The 13547-nt window shown below is 30.4% G+C and overlaps 1 protein-coding gene across 15 annotated transcripts in view; it reads right to left on the bottom strand.

Annotated features, from left to right (window-relative positions):
- The window catches only part of LOC143249816 (poly(rC)-binding protein 3-like), a 199763-nt gene that overhangs the window by 47758 nt on the left and 138458 nt on the right, over window positions 1–13547 (bottom strand). For all 15 annotated transcript variants that reach the window (XR_013027955.1, XR_013027957.1, XR_013027958.1 and 12 more), the window contains 4 exons: window positions 5353–5376; window positions 2930–2962; window positions 2005–2121; window positions 1189–1317 (listed from right to left, as the gene is read on the bottom strand). Coding sequence is in view for 10 of the 15 variants with exons in the window: in XM_076500304.1 (XP_076356419.1) it covers window positions 1189–1317; window positions 2005–2121; window positions 2930–2962; window positions 5353–5376 (303 nt within the window). In the remaining 5 variants the exon portion in view is untranslated. The remainder of the gene's footprint in view (window positions 1–1188; window positions 1318–2004; window positions 2122–2929; window positions 2963–5352; window positions 5377–13547) is intronic.

The raw sequence follows: 13547 nt of genomic DNA on the forward strand, positions 1-13547 counted from the left end.
TCAGGTATTAAACTGTAGATTATATATAACTCAGATTTTTATACTATACATTTTTTTCTAAATTTAAAAGAAAATTTTAAAAACATACCTAAACATTTATTTTTATGTGTGTCACATAAACTGTTGGTAACTAGTACTAATATACATGCATATATAGTTTATAACTGAAATGTGACTAGATTTTATATAATACTTGTCCACTAAAACACATCCAAGACAGGTCAGTTTTATATCTTGGATATATTAACATGAGTACATGTGCACCACATTATTGTAATTTTTGTATTGTTAACCAGACATGGCTGAAAGGCCAGTATAATAAAAATAACAAATATATATAAATGCAAAATGTTATGATATTTAAGCTATTTAGTCTAAGCATTTATGTTTTCATGTTATAATCTGTAGTCCTTCTAGAATGAAAAAGACATAATTTATATTTATTTCATAAATTTTATGGTGTTTACAAGATCAGTCAAATTGATTGAATCCACAAAGAGATTCATTAGTGAAACTACAGATAAAATATATGTTTTTTCTTAAGAAACATTTGATAGCTATCTGGACACTGTAAAGATTTTGCATGTGAATTTTGAAAATTTTCTAATGCATAAAAATATTTTTAATCTTAAAATGAAAATTACTTTGCCTATTGCCTGTCCAACATGTGAAAAGAAAAAGAGAAAAGAAAAACAATGTCTGATAAATATTAAAACCAAATAAAAAATTGATATTTTGCATATAAAAGCCTTGTAAACTTATAATCTGCCAAATTTCATGAACATATGCTTACTAATTTAAAAGTTATAGCACAAAACTTACAACAAACACAAAATTTCCAGGAACTGACCTTGTACTGAAAAAGGTAATGTAAACAGAAAAATTCCCCAAGTTAGTTAAGAAGCTTCTTTTTACAGTAAAACAAGTGGTTTAAGAAATTTATTTTGAAAGAGACAAAATAAATTACATTACTTTATTAGTCAAATTTATTTTTGATATAAAATAGAATATAAAATGTTGAGTCAATACCAAAGTTCATTTGAAAGCAGTATCTATTTGAAAATTCTCTAATCTGGAAGCTCAACATATAACCACACAAAATTCTTTATAATCAATAGTTGCCACTTTTCATGTAATTGTCCCACTTACAGGTTAAATCTCAACAGAGAATGATTATAAACCTCTCACCTCCCTAATTTCTTTAATTTTTGACCCTCCTTTGCCAATGAGAGATCCACACTGACCAGCTGGAACAATAAGACGGAGAGTGACTGGAGGTTTCTGAGCTCCAGCACCACCTGCAGTATTCTGGAGATCCTAAGGATTATTAACAGCTAATTAGCAGAAGTTGAAAATAAATTCTTGTAAATTATACATGACTCAAAAAATAATTATTAAAGATATTTACAAGTCATGAATAAAATAGAACAAAAAAGCTGTAATTTGAATCATTTATATTTGTTTTACCTTCACAATACTAAACATAATACATGACGTACAAACATAAAGGATACTTATAAATCAATGTGTACTAGAAGCTTAATATAAGAATATATTTCATGAAATAATCTGCATAATTTTATATATATATATATATATACACGTGTTCTTTTAATTTTAATATCAAATTGTAAGTTAAAATGAATTACAATTTATTATTTTGTTTTTAACAGCACACTGCCAACTAATGGCTTTATTTTTGTCTTTAACAGTCCTAATAGCCTAAGCAAGCTTTTTTAAAAACTTAATAATTTCAATGAGAAATAACTGAAATTTTACAGAAGCTGTAGTAGCTTAAAAATAGTCTTAGATAAAGAATTTAAGGTTGACATTAAGTACTAAATTAGATTAAAATTAAACAAATTATTTGGGTTCTTGACTAAACAAATCATTTCAAGCTCTACAGTTTAAAAGAGTTCTTGAGTGGGACAATCTTCCTTAGAATAATATCAGTAAGTGGTAATAAAAAAAACATCCAAAAACATATAAAATAACAAATCTCACCTCTTCAAACTTGCTGGCTATGAGTGTGAAAGCCTTGAGAATAGCCTCGGTTGATCCAGTGACAGTGACTATTCGTTCTGGGCATGAGCCATCAGATATGTTTATTTTGGCCCCACTCTGGAGAAAGAATCAGTAACTGAAACATACACTTACAAATACAAGTCACAAAATATTAAAAGTATACTTTCAGTCATACTATCACACACCAACAACAGCAACTTTTTATTGTAGAAAATAAACTTATGTCAAAATCAAGATTTTACTTGAAATTGATATGTTTTATTCATGTTGTCCATAACACTGAAAATCCATTATCTTTATATCAGTTTGTGCCCATACATAATTACAAATTTAAAAAAATTATGTTTTCAATATATATTCATTCTAATTATGTGGGGTTAAATAATTATTCTCGTTTAAAAATATTCACACTTGTTCCTATTAAAAAAACAAGAAAATACCCTGTCTTGTCTGTTTTTCATTTTTTGCTAAAAATCATAATAATTAAATATTTATTACATTTATTTAGTTCTTAATATTCATTCTTATGAAGAATATTTAATAACTGTCTATTCTGAACCCATTATTATTGGTTTGTAATTGTACAATTTAAGATATCAAACATCTTAATATACAAAGTATATATCTATTCCCAAATATTTAAGGATAATTATTTTCATGTTATAATTCTTAATTGCTGTCATACAAATAATATACTTGTTTAACAAATTATTTCCAATCCAAACTTAAAAGATGAATACCCTCTCACCCAAACAGCTTGAATTATAATTTTACTACAAAAAATTTAAAACATAATTATCACAATTTGCAAAAAACTTTTATTCTATATAAAGCAGATATTTTTTTTCAGTCAAGAACTTTATTTTACACACTTTTTTTTAAAATGCAAGAAAACAAAACTTACCTCTTCTCTAAATTTCTTGATGTTGTCACCTTTCTGAAAGAATAAAAATATGCATGTATATCAGTTTGATTTTATTTCTGCACAAAAAAGCTAAAAAAATAATGTTTTCCAATTCAATGAGTAAGTAAATGAGTAAACCCTTTAATGGTATAAACTTTTTCACAACAGGAAAGATTACTGAAGAACTAAGTAAAACACCATACAAATGCAGATTATACAATTAAAAAAACTTTATTAAAAATAAAGGTGGGTAGATTCACCCTTGTAAACAATTAAATACTGTCCACAAACTTCATTGTAATAATAAAAAAAGCACAGAGCTCATTCAATAACTTGTGTGCAACTACACCACTCATCACAAATTATATAGTAGCAAAAATCTCTAGAATCTGAATACATATGATCTGATCATTTCTAAGAGCTCTTAAATTTGTTTCATTTACAAACTAGTAAAATTTTGCTTACTAACTGTGATGAGAGGAGGTCACATCTTTCATAAGAACATAAATTAGATGCATTATTATCAGATAAGCCAGTTGTTTTTTAGTACTAGGTGTTGATATACTAAGTTCTTTTAAAAGAAAATACAGGGATTGTCTAAATGTTTGTGGCCCAACTTAAAATAAAACTGGAATGTAGAAATTATGAATAAATAACACTTAACTTTATGAGGTTATTTTGTGTGTTGCAGATTTTTTGAAGCAAAGAAGTAAGTAGTATTAACCTGTTGACTGCCAAGTATTTAAGCTGCTACAATACAACTCTAACGCTTCTTCATTTTGTAACGTTTTTCCTGATGCCATTTTGATCAAAAGTGAAACAATTTGTAAGTAGGTCAAATGCATATATGGTGCTGACAACTAGCATTGAAGTTAGGTATTACTGAGAACGAATTAACTTGTCCGTGGCACTGTGTTACCGATTGGCTTGGACGAATACTCTTGTCTACGGCACTGAACAGGTTAAACGTTATGGAGAAGATGAAACTTCATAATGTAAAAATATTTGTTAAATAGAAAATGGCACCACAAGAATTCACCAGGACATAAGCAGCATTAGAAGAGGATGCTTGAGCACATTCAACATTCTCTAAAGTCTTCAATATACTCATAACTATGGATAAATCATGGGTTCACCACTTTGATCATCAAAACACAAATACAAAGTTTGCAACAGAAACACTAAAGTTCACCCATCCCAAAGAAGTTCAAATAATCATCCTCTGCTGGAAAGGTCATGGCATCAATGTTTTGGGACACCACAGATGTTTTGCTAACTGATTATTTGGAAAAGAGTCAATCCTTACTATGAATCCTATTAACAATTTGTATTAAGTAATCCTTTTTAGTGTGCTCTTCCATCAGGACAATGCTACAGTTCAAAAAACTGCATATTGTTTTGAATGCTTTCCATGATGCTGCCTTCAATACATTCATTCACCTCCCTTAAATTCTTTCTGAAAGGTTAAATATTTCAAAGCAATGATGATCTCATACATATCACCCATTCATGGAATGAGAACCATTAACATAAGCATATAGACTCAAGAGGAAATTATGTTAAAAATTAAATCATAGATGAACCAGTGACTCTTTTCATTATAGGTCAGGCCACAAACTTTTCAGACTCCTCTCATATTGTGAGGACATTTTCTCAAAGACCATATTTTTACTCTTGTCACACAGTTTTTATACTTTAAAAAGTGAAATAAGGTTAATGTTACAATGTTAAAAAAGGCATAATTTAACTTTACAAAATGAAAGAAATAATAACCAATTTCTGTTTAACACAATAATTATTTTAAGTCTAGAATTAAATGATTTTGTAATATCTTTAAGCAAGACCAAAGAAAATTATGCTAACACTTATTGATAATATTAAGTTGAGGAATAATTCATGAGCATTTTTAAATAATTTCATTCAAGCATTACATGCAAGACTATACAATACTTCAATGCATGAACACATTACGCCCAAAACATTTATTATGATACTTTATTTCATGTAATACCTAGGTATATAGTATGCATTGTTTTAAACGAAATTGCAAGAAATTAAATGCGAAAAGCAGATGGTGTCGAAAATGCTCGATTTTGTCCACTTGACATTCCATTTAATGAGCTGAAAATGAAAGCAAAAATTAAAGACATATGAAAATCAAACACACCATCTATTAGAGCAAAAAATTATCTACCAAATGACATGAAATATTTTGCGAAAGCATTTCATTTATGAATATATTTTTTTTAACTTGAAAAAACACTCACGAATTATTCCTCAACCCAATAGTTATCACAAAAAGAATTTAAAGGACCTAAGTTTAAGTAATGCTAGAATACTATGATTTTACTGTCAAAGTGCTCAGTTCTGTTATAATGCTTTAACTGTAATGGAATGACACATTGTTAGATTGATTCACTTACCTTTCCAATGATACTTCCAACTTCCTACAGAAAAAAAAAAAAATCAAAATGTTAAATATAAATTCTGGAAAAAAACAAATACATTATATATGAAAAAATAATTTTTTGCATGTTTCATTCTAATGTTAAACCAAGAGTTCATAAATAATGGAAAGTAAATATTAATTTGCCACTGTTCGCCAAATTGATATATTTTTTGTTCTTTTATAAAATACTCATATTACACTGAAACAGCCACGGCTGAATGACAAGTAAATTTTAAGTACAATCCAAACCAGGCCAAGTTAAACAACCCTTATTCTACAGTTAGTTTTGTCATTTAATAACTAAAAATGAATTTTTCATATGAAGAGAAGAAGAAAAGGCTTAAAATAGAAGGGCATAAATTATCAGAATCATTTTTTGTACATAATTTTATATTTAGTCACTTTGTAGCAGAATATTTACTGCTGTAAAAAACATAATTTAATGAGTGACTCAAACTAGTGATTGAACACATCTCTTGTGACTCTAAGTGGTCGTAGAATATACATGATACGTCACAAACTAGCCATAGAAGACATGTGCTACGTGATTCAAAAAGACCATAAAATATGTGGTTGTATGCCTAATTTTAAATGTTAACACCTATATACTTTATGACCACAGACTGTATACAAGTGATTTATAACACTTTTAAATAATTATAATTTAACTTAGAAAATGTCCTTCAGTGTATGAAACAAAAATGTTTACAAGAAGAAAGTAAAATAATCAACATTAAAACAAATCTAACACAGTAGGTTTGAAAATGTTAATGTACTTCAACTGCCTATTAAGAAAAAACAAAGCTGACATTTTGGCTTCTATACTGAGGTTTTCTTCAGTATAGAAGCCAAATCATTGTCTCCCTTTCTTTTTAAGCAGGCAGTTGCTGACCTTTAAAGTTTTTTTAAGCCTACTGTGTCTACTTTACCAAAAGTTACACTGAAACATTGACCTAACATGTTTTGGCAATCCACACAAAGTAGTAGGCTTCAAAATAATTGACACTTTAAAAACCACCCAAACTGTCATTAGTGTTTTCAAACTATTTCCATTACTAATAAGAGGACAAAACATAATATTAGGTTATCCAGAAATAAATGTCAGAATTCTCATGACAACATTTAGAAGCTGAATATTGAGTAACTTATTGTTGGTTGGCTGGTTTAATCCAATGTTTGTCACTTACAAGGTATCTTAATTGTTTGCTATTTCAACTCTACTCAAAGTAAGTTTCACAGCCTCCAAGACAGCGTGGATAAGAAGGACTTCTCATCTGATTTTCCTCTACAACTTCAAACTTGAACAAAAAGCAACCAAAACTACATGGAACATTAACTATGCATTTGGCCAAGGATCTGTCATTGAACGTGCAGTTCAGCTTTGGTTTCAACATGGAGATGAAAGTCTTGAAGACTACTAAGGTTGTGGAAGGAAGCCACTCTTAGATAAAAATACATTAAGGAAAGCACTGAGACACACCTTGCCCAACAGTATGTGAGCTTGCAGAAAAGCTAAGCACAAGAAAGTCAAGCATTGCCAACCACCTAAGTGTGACTGGAAAGATGAAAATGTTGGATAAGTGGATTCTGCACGAGTTAACTGAAGATCAACAAAATTGACATTATGAGACCTGTCATGATGATGCTCCAAGAAACTGAAGAATTGGGAAGTGAGGCTCTGCCTCATTTACCTTATTTCTCAGGCCTTTCCTCTACAGGTTTTATTTTTCAAGAACTTTGACAACGTTTTGAACAATAAATGCTTTCGAAACCAGGCAGCTGCAGAAGAAGCTTTCAGGGGGTTCATTAACCACCGAAACTCTAATTTCTAGAGCAGAGACATAAAACAGCATTGTTATAATGTTGGCAAAAGTGTGTTGAAGGAAATGGTGCTTACTTTGATTAAAACATGTTTTACAACACTGGTTTATACTATTCCAAACTTCACTGTTCAAAAACGACATTTATTTCTGGACAAACTAACACATCTTTCCAAACTAAAACTCTCCACTGTGTAATATTTACTTTTGCTTTTTCACTCAATATAACCTGTACCATGCAAATAAGGAAAAAAAAAAAATCAGTGCAAAAACATAACCATGCTATCTACAAATATTTCTCAAGTACACACAAGCACTTCTACAAGAACAAAACTGCATTAAGTTTGGTTATTTGAAGTTGAAAAAAGAAAATTAAAAGATTTTTTTTCCTCAGTTTTATTTGAATTGTATCATCTGTTTGTTTGTTGTTACAAAGCTACACAATGTGCTACCTTTACCCTGTCCACTGTAAGTATCAGAACCTGGATATTCAGCATTGTAAGCACCCAGAACTATTGCCAAGGCATTTTGGATACTTTTCTTTCTTGCAATTGTGTGATACACTTAAAGGTTTATACACTGTTGCAACTGTACTAACACAATCCACATAACTATTATTATAATGCTATTTCTAATAGTATATTTTTGGATATAACTTAGTCATGCAGCCAGGTATTAAATTTGGGGTGGACCTGAAGTTACAATGGATGGAAAAGGGGTGTAAGAGCTTTGAGAAGCAAGTTAAAGTGAACTGAAACATAAGACAGTCTTACTTTGAGTGAACAAGCTGTGTCCTGCCCAGATCAACACACAGCTAAGTTTGTTTTGAATTTCGCGCAAAGCTACATTAGGGCTATCTGCGCTAGCCGTCCCTAATTTAGCAGTGTAAAACTAGAGGGAATGCAGCTAGTTATCACCATCCACCGCCAACTCTTGGGCTACTCTTTTACCAACGAATAGTGCGACTGACCATCACATTATAACTTCCCCATGGCTGATAGATGCATGTTACAATTACGAACAACCACGTCCTCCACAATTAGTACACAAATTCTTGAAAGTACACATAAATTATAAGCTAAAGAAGTAAGTTTGTATAATGATGGCCTTACAAATGCTGTACAAACAATATTAAAAATACTCAAAAACTTCAACAAAATACAGAGAAATCAGGAAGAAGAAGAAAAATCCACTGTAGGTATATTATTCTGTATAGCTTTTAACCAAACTACTGTTCAATATTTTTCTTCTTGTACTTTTAATAATGTCTTTGTGCTATCTTTATCTCATTTCTAAAATCTTGTGTACATATTACAACACAACTTAGGGACAACAAAGGAACTGTTAGTCCATCTCAGCAGTCCCATCCTATAAAACAAAAACTATCATGTAAATAAATTAAACGAATAATAAACAAAATACAAATCATGAAGCCAGTCCTTATTATTCATATAGTTATCAAGCTTTCTCTTAAACTCATTTATATTTACTGCCTCCAGAACATCCAAGTGCCAATAAATCAATTCTATCAATTCCCTTAGCAACCTTAAAAACACTTCATTCAGATCCCCTCTAACTCTTTTGTTTTCAAGATAAAACAAGTTCAAAGATTTTAATCTAGCTTCACATGACACATTTTACATATTGGACATCACCCTCTGAACCTTTTCCAACAATTCAACGTCCTTTCTAAGATAAGGAGCCCAAGACTGAACATAATACTCCAAAGAAGGCCTAACCAGTGACCCATACAGTGAAATTATAACCTCTTTAGATGTGTATTCATTATTTCTGTATATAGATCCTAACATCCTATTTGCCCTAACATTAGAAATAGCAAACTGCTTGATGGCTTAAATACTGATCAAGCATTACGTCAAAATGCCTTTCTTTTTTTGACACTATTAAGGTTATTCCCATTCAAAACACTTATAATTCAAATTATGGAAACCCATATGCATTATCTTGCATTCATTATAATTGAACCCTATCTGCCATTTATTTACTCAGTTAGTAGATGATTTAAATCCTTTTATAAAGCAGCAGCATCTTCTTCACAGCCAGCAACAGCCAAGACCCTAATATCTGCAAACTTAAGTAATTTATTAACCATTCCTTCCTCTATTTCACTGATGTAAATCAAAAAGAGTAATGGTCCTAAAACTCAGCCTTAAGGTATCCAACGTGTGACATTAATCTAGTTTGACTGAACTCCATTCAATAAATAACAACCCTCAGCTTTCTTTCATATATCTTCTCTTCTATCCAATTAGCTAATTTATCCCCACTCCTAGAGAGAGAATTTTTTATAAGCCTTTTATGTGGACCAAATTATTTTTCCCTTTCAATTTTTGTTTCTAATAGTTTACAAAAAAACAATGTTATTTTAATCACCAATTAATGCCAAAACTTGTATTTCATTTCAACAATAAATATGTTTAAGGTAGTATATATAAATTTCTACAATAAGTAGAAATTTACTATTTAACAAAATTTTAAAGTTTAAAAAGGCAGAAAACCATTAAACAGTCAGGCATGGTACACACATACAGTCTCTTCTGTACAGGAAATATAGAAACTAGTAGTAATAAAGTAGTATTAAAACTGAAAAATTTAGTTTTAATAATGTACAAACATAGTGAACATTGCATACAAACACATAAGAAACAATGATTGTTTTAGGATCTTCCACTGTTCATTATATATTGAAAAATACTATTTAACTTTTATAATAGAAACATTATACCAAACAATATTAGTTATTACACCTTTCACTTTCACTGTTAATTATAATCACACTTTAATTTTTAGTGATATGTAAAATTACTTTAAATACAGTTTCCACTACAAAGTTAAAAGTTATAAATAAATGTGGTTTATGAGCAGGCAGGAAAGAATGGAAAGAAAATGTAGGCTTAGTAAGCAAGCTACATTAATGTTAATAAATAGTAAACAAATGTTGTAAAAGTGATTCATCTTACATGCCCAGTCAAAGAGTGGAATTATGTTACATTTATGTAACCACAAACATACCGTACACTCATTCATACACACCTAGGTAAATAAAAGTCCTATTATCATTAAAAAAAACACCCAAGATGTACAAAATAGTAATCTTCTATGAGACATAAATAAAAACAAACAGGTGTGAAATACATATTTTAAGGCTACAGTTTCCACAAGTATAGAGGTGATTGAAGTGGAATTAATTTAAACAAAATGTATTTTTATAAAGTGAATAAATGTCAATACATGAAGTTGGCTCATAGACAAAACGTGACAATACAAACTCATTTAAGGGTAAGAAAGCATTTTAATTCAATTAATGAAAACGTTAGTTGATTAATGTAAACTTTTTTCACTTGAGTAATAGATGTTTATATTTTTTTCTGTAACAAATATCAATTATCACAAAAAGAGATTATTAAAAAAAAGCTACATGAAATTTTGAAAATTGGTGGTGTTGCTCCCAGTGGTGACCTACACATCACCACAAAAGAGCTAGGGTCCACAATTAATCCTATGAAAACCATCTATCACCTTTCAGGTGTTTAGTGCATACTGGCACGTCAAATTTAGAAATTAAAAGTAAAAATAAAAATTCTAACCTTATTTTAACTCAAACATATTTCAGAATCAAAACTGCCATTTTGTATTTACATTTATTTACAATTCGTAAAGAAAAACAAAAAAATATGATGATAAAGATTTCCTTTCAGTAAGGTTCCTTGGAAATGCAAATAATTTCTCTGCACATGTCTAAGCATAGTTTTTTTATTTATTAAGAAAGTATGATTACTTTAGAACAATTGTTCTCAGCTGGATGAATAATTCACCCAGGAGTTATTAATATCAAAATAAGGGTGAACAAGCATTATCAATTATACAACAAATTCATAAGCAAAAAGGTCATTAGTTTTTTTTTAAACTGTAGTTTCATAAATACATTTATTTAATGTTGTATTCATTCTTGTCATAGCTTAATGTATTTTTAAGTCATAATAAAGGATTTTGCATTTCATTCAGATTTAGTACTCTTTTGTAATTTTTGAAAGTGGGGGATTGAGTTCATTTTAAAACTAACAGGGGTGAATGATATTAAAAAAACATTGAGAAACTGCTTCAGAACATAACTTCCATGTCTTATTTCTAATGTGAAAAACATTGAGAAACTGCTTCAGAACATAACTTCCATGTCTTGTTTCTAATGTGAATTCTATACAAAAAGTAACTGTTTGGGATGAATTATCTTGGAAGTTCACTGTAGAGCTCATGACATTATACGTACAAAGTGTTTTACTGATTTCTTTTCCTCTGTGTGTGCCTTTGTTTGATAGCAGAGGAGTCAGTGTTTAAAAAGATTCATGAGTTGGGCCTATAGGCCCATTCACTCCCGTCTAGTGAGAGTAGGTTTACTCGGGGTACTTCCGTTTCCTCCCACATTAAATCTCATTTCAGGCATCGGATCTTTAGATCCCTGTCAGTGTTACTCGATTCAACGATCTGTGCCCGATCCTGAAAAGGCACGTTTGATTGAATGTTCTGTTCTGGTACCGAGTTGCTTATACCTACATCATGGGCCTTGGCCATCTTCATCTCTGCCTCATTTACATTTAAATTTACTTACAGCCAGAAGCTGATCTATTTACATCAGCCCATTAGGCCAAAACAATACACCACTATGTTCCGAAAATACCTATTACTACGTGCAGGGTGAAGGAGGATTATTCGATCTTCTAGCACCCTTGGTGATAAATTGCTTCAAAAAACTGACATTACACCAAAGCAACTACCCGAAATGTATGTGTGCCCACAGGCGCAGGAATTTTCGGTGTTTCAGTATGATATTGATCATTGTTTTTTGCCTTTTTTTTTTTTTTTTTTTTCAAAATACCAACTGGGAATTCGTGTCAGTGTTTAACAGAATTGAGTCACGGGCACTGTGTGCCAGTGCCTAACGACGCCTCCGTCTGATACAATTACAATGCTGATTATTTTCTTTATAGGCCAGTACAACTCGTAGAATTGAACAAACGCCTAACACACTATTAAACAACATAAACGTTCAGTATTATAGCTTGTTTCCACTATTACAACGAGAGTATTGTTAGGAGAAATAATTTGCAGTTTGTACCTTTTTCATAAATAGGGTCTGCGAGTAAGCCTAAAATTCATTTCACTTATTTACTAATAATATAGCTCTGAGACTGCTTTCAACCAGGCTTTACAAGCTTACACAGTTTAAATAATTACAGTACTCTGACCACTTTAAACTGTTCCATAACAAATGGCTACCACGTTACATCTTATAACTAAATATACAGGCTATCACCGTTGTCCTATTCATCCTTGCTTAAAAGATATTATTGCAAACAATATTTTAATGTTATAAACTTGCTAGCTGGGGTTAAGATCGATAGGTTTATTAAATAAGATAGATTAAAACATCTAGAAAACTATAAATATGACGTAAAAGTTTGTAGCACATTCGATGCTAAATTACAAGATAATTGTAAAGTGGGTAAAATTTTAATTCAAGACAAATAATGGATCAATTTATAATAGTGTACTGCTGCTACTGCGGTTACTTTGTACAAATCAATTGATTTGTTTTAGGTTTAACGTCATTTGTAACGTGTGCCTGTGGTGGCGTACAGGTATTCAAGTTTGTAGAAGCGTTAAGAATGCAAATAGTTATTTATCAGCGTTACTTAAACAGGATGTTGAATTATTTTCATCAGATAATTTAAAATAACACACCAACGAGGAAAACTACACTATTACAATACAAACAGAATTTGTTAATCAACTTATTTCAGAACATCTTGCATTTGATTATACTTGTCATAAGAAATTATGTTAGGCCTAATACGTTTTTCACACTATATTCCTAATCTAGTCCCTAAAGAATTTTCAGAAAATAGAAGCGTGTATGATAATAAGTACTGTGTTCTTTGTATCCCAGCCTGCCTAGAGTTCTGGACTGAGGGAAACCCATCATCAGCAATGGATACGACGAATATAGCGTGGTTAAAATACTATTAGTATATATTATTCTAATTCTTGAAAATTCTTTATGAACTAGAGTAGGAATGCAGTGTTAAAAATATAATAGGCCTAACATAATGTCTTGTGACAAATATAATTAATTATATCAAGTTTCGCCAGTTTAAAAAAAAATGATTCACACCATGACAGTTTTTTATATGACTACGCTGCCTGCAACTGAGAATTAGTCCATAACGTTATCGTTAATATTTATGGTACTTTATACGTTAATTACAAGAATAAAAGTACGCTAGGCTTATATACCATTACCCTTGCCCGTCGAATATTTTCATCTTTATGC

This window comes from Tachypleus tridentatus, chromosome 4 (assembly GCF_004210375.1).
Source record: "Tachypleus tridentatus isolate NWPU-2018 chromosome 4, ASM421037v1, whole genome shotgun sequence".
NCBI lineage: Eukaryota > Metazoa > Arthropoda > Merostomata > Xiphosura > Limulidae > Tachypleus > Tachypleus tridentatus.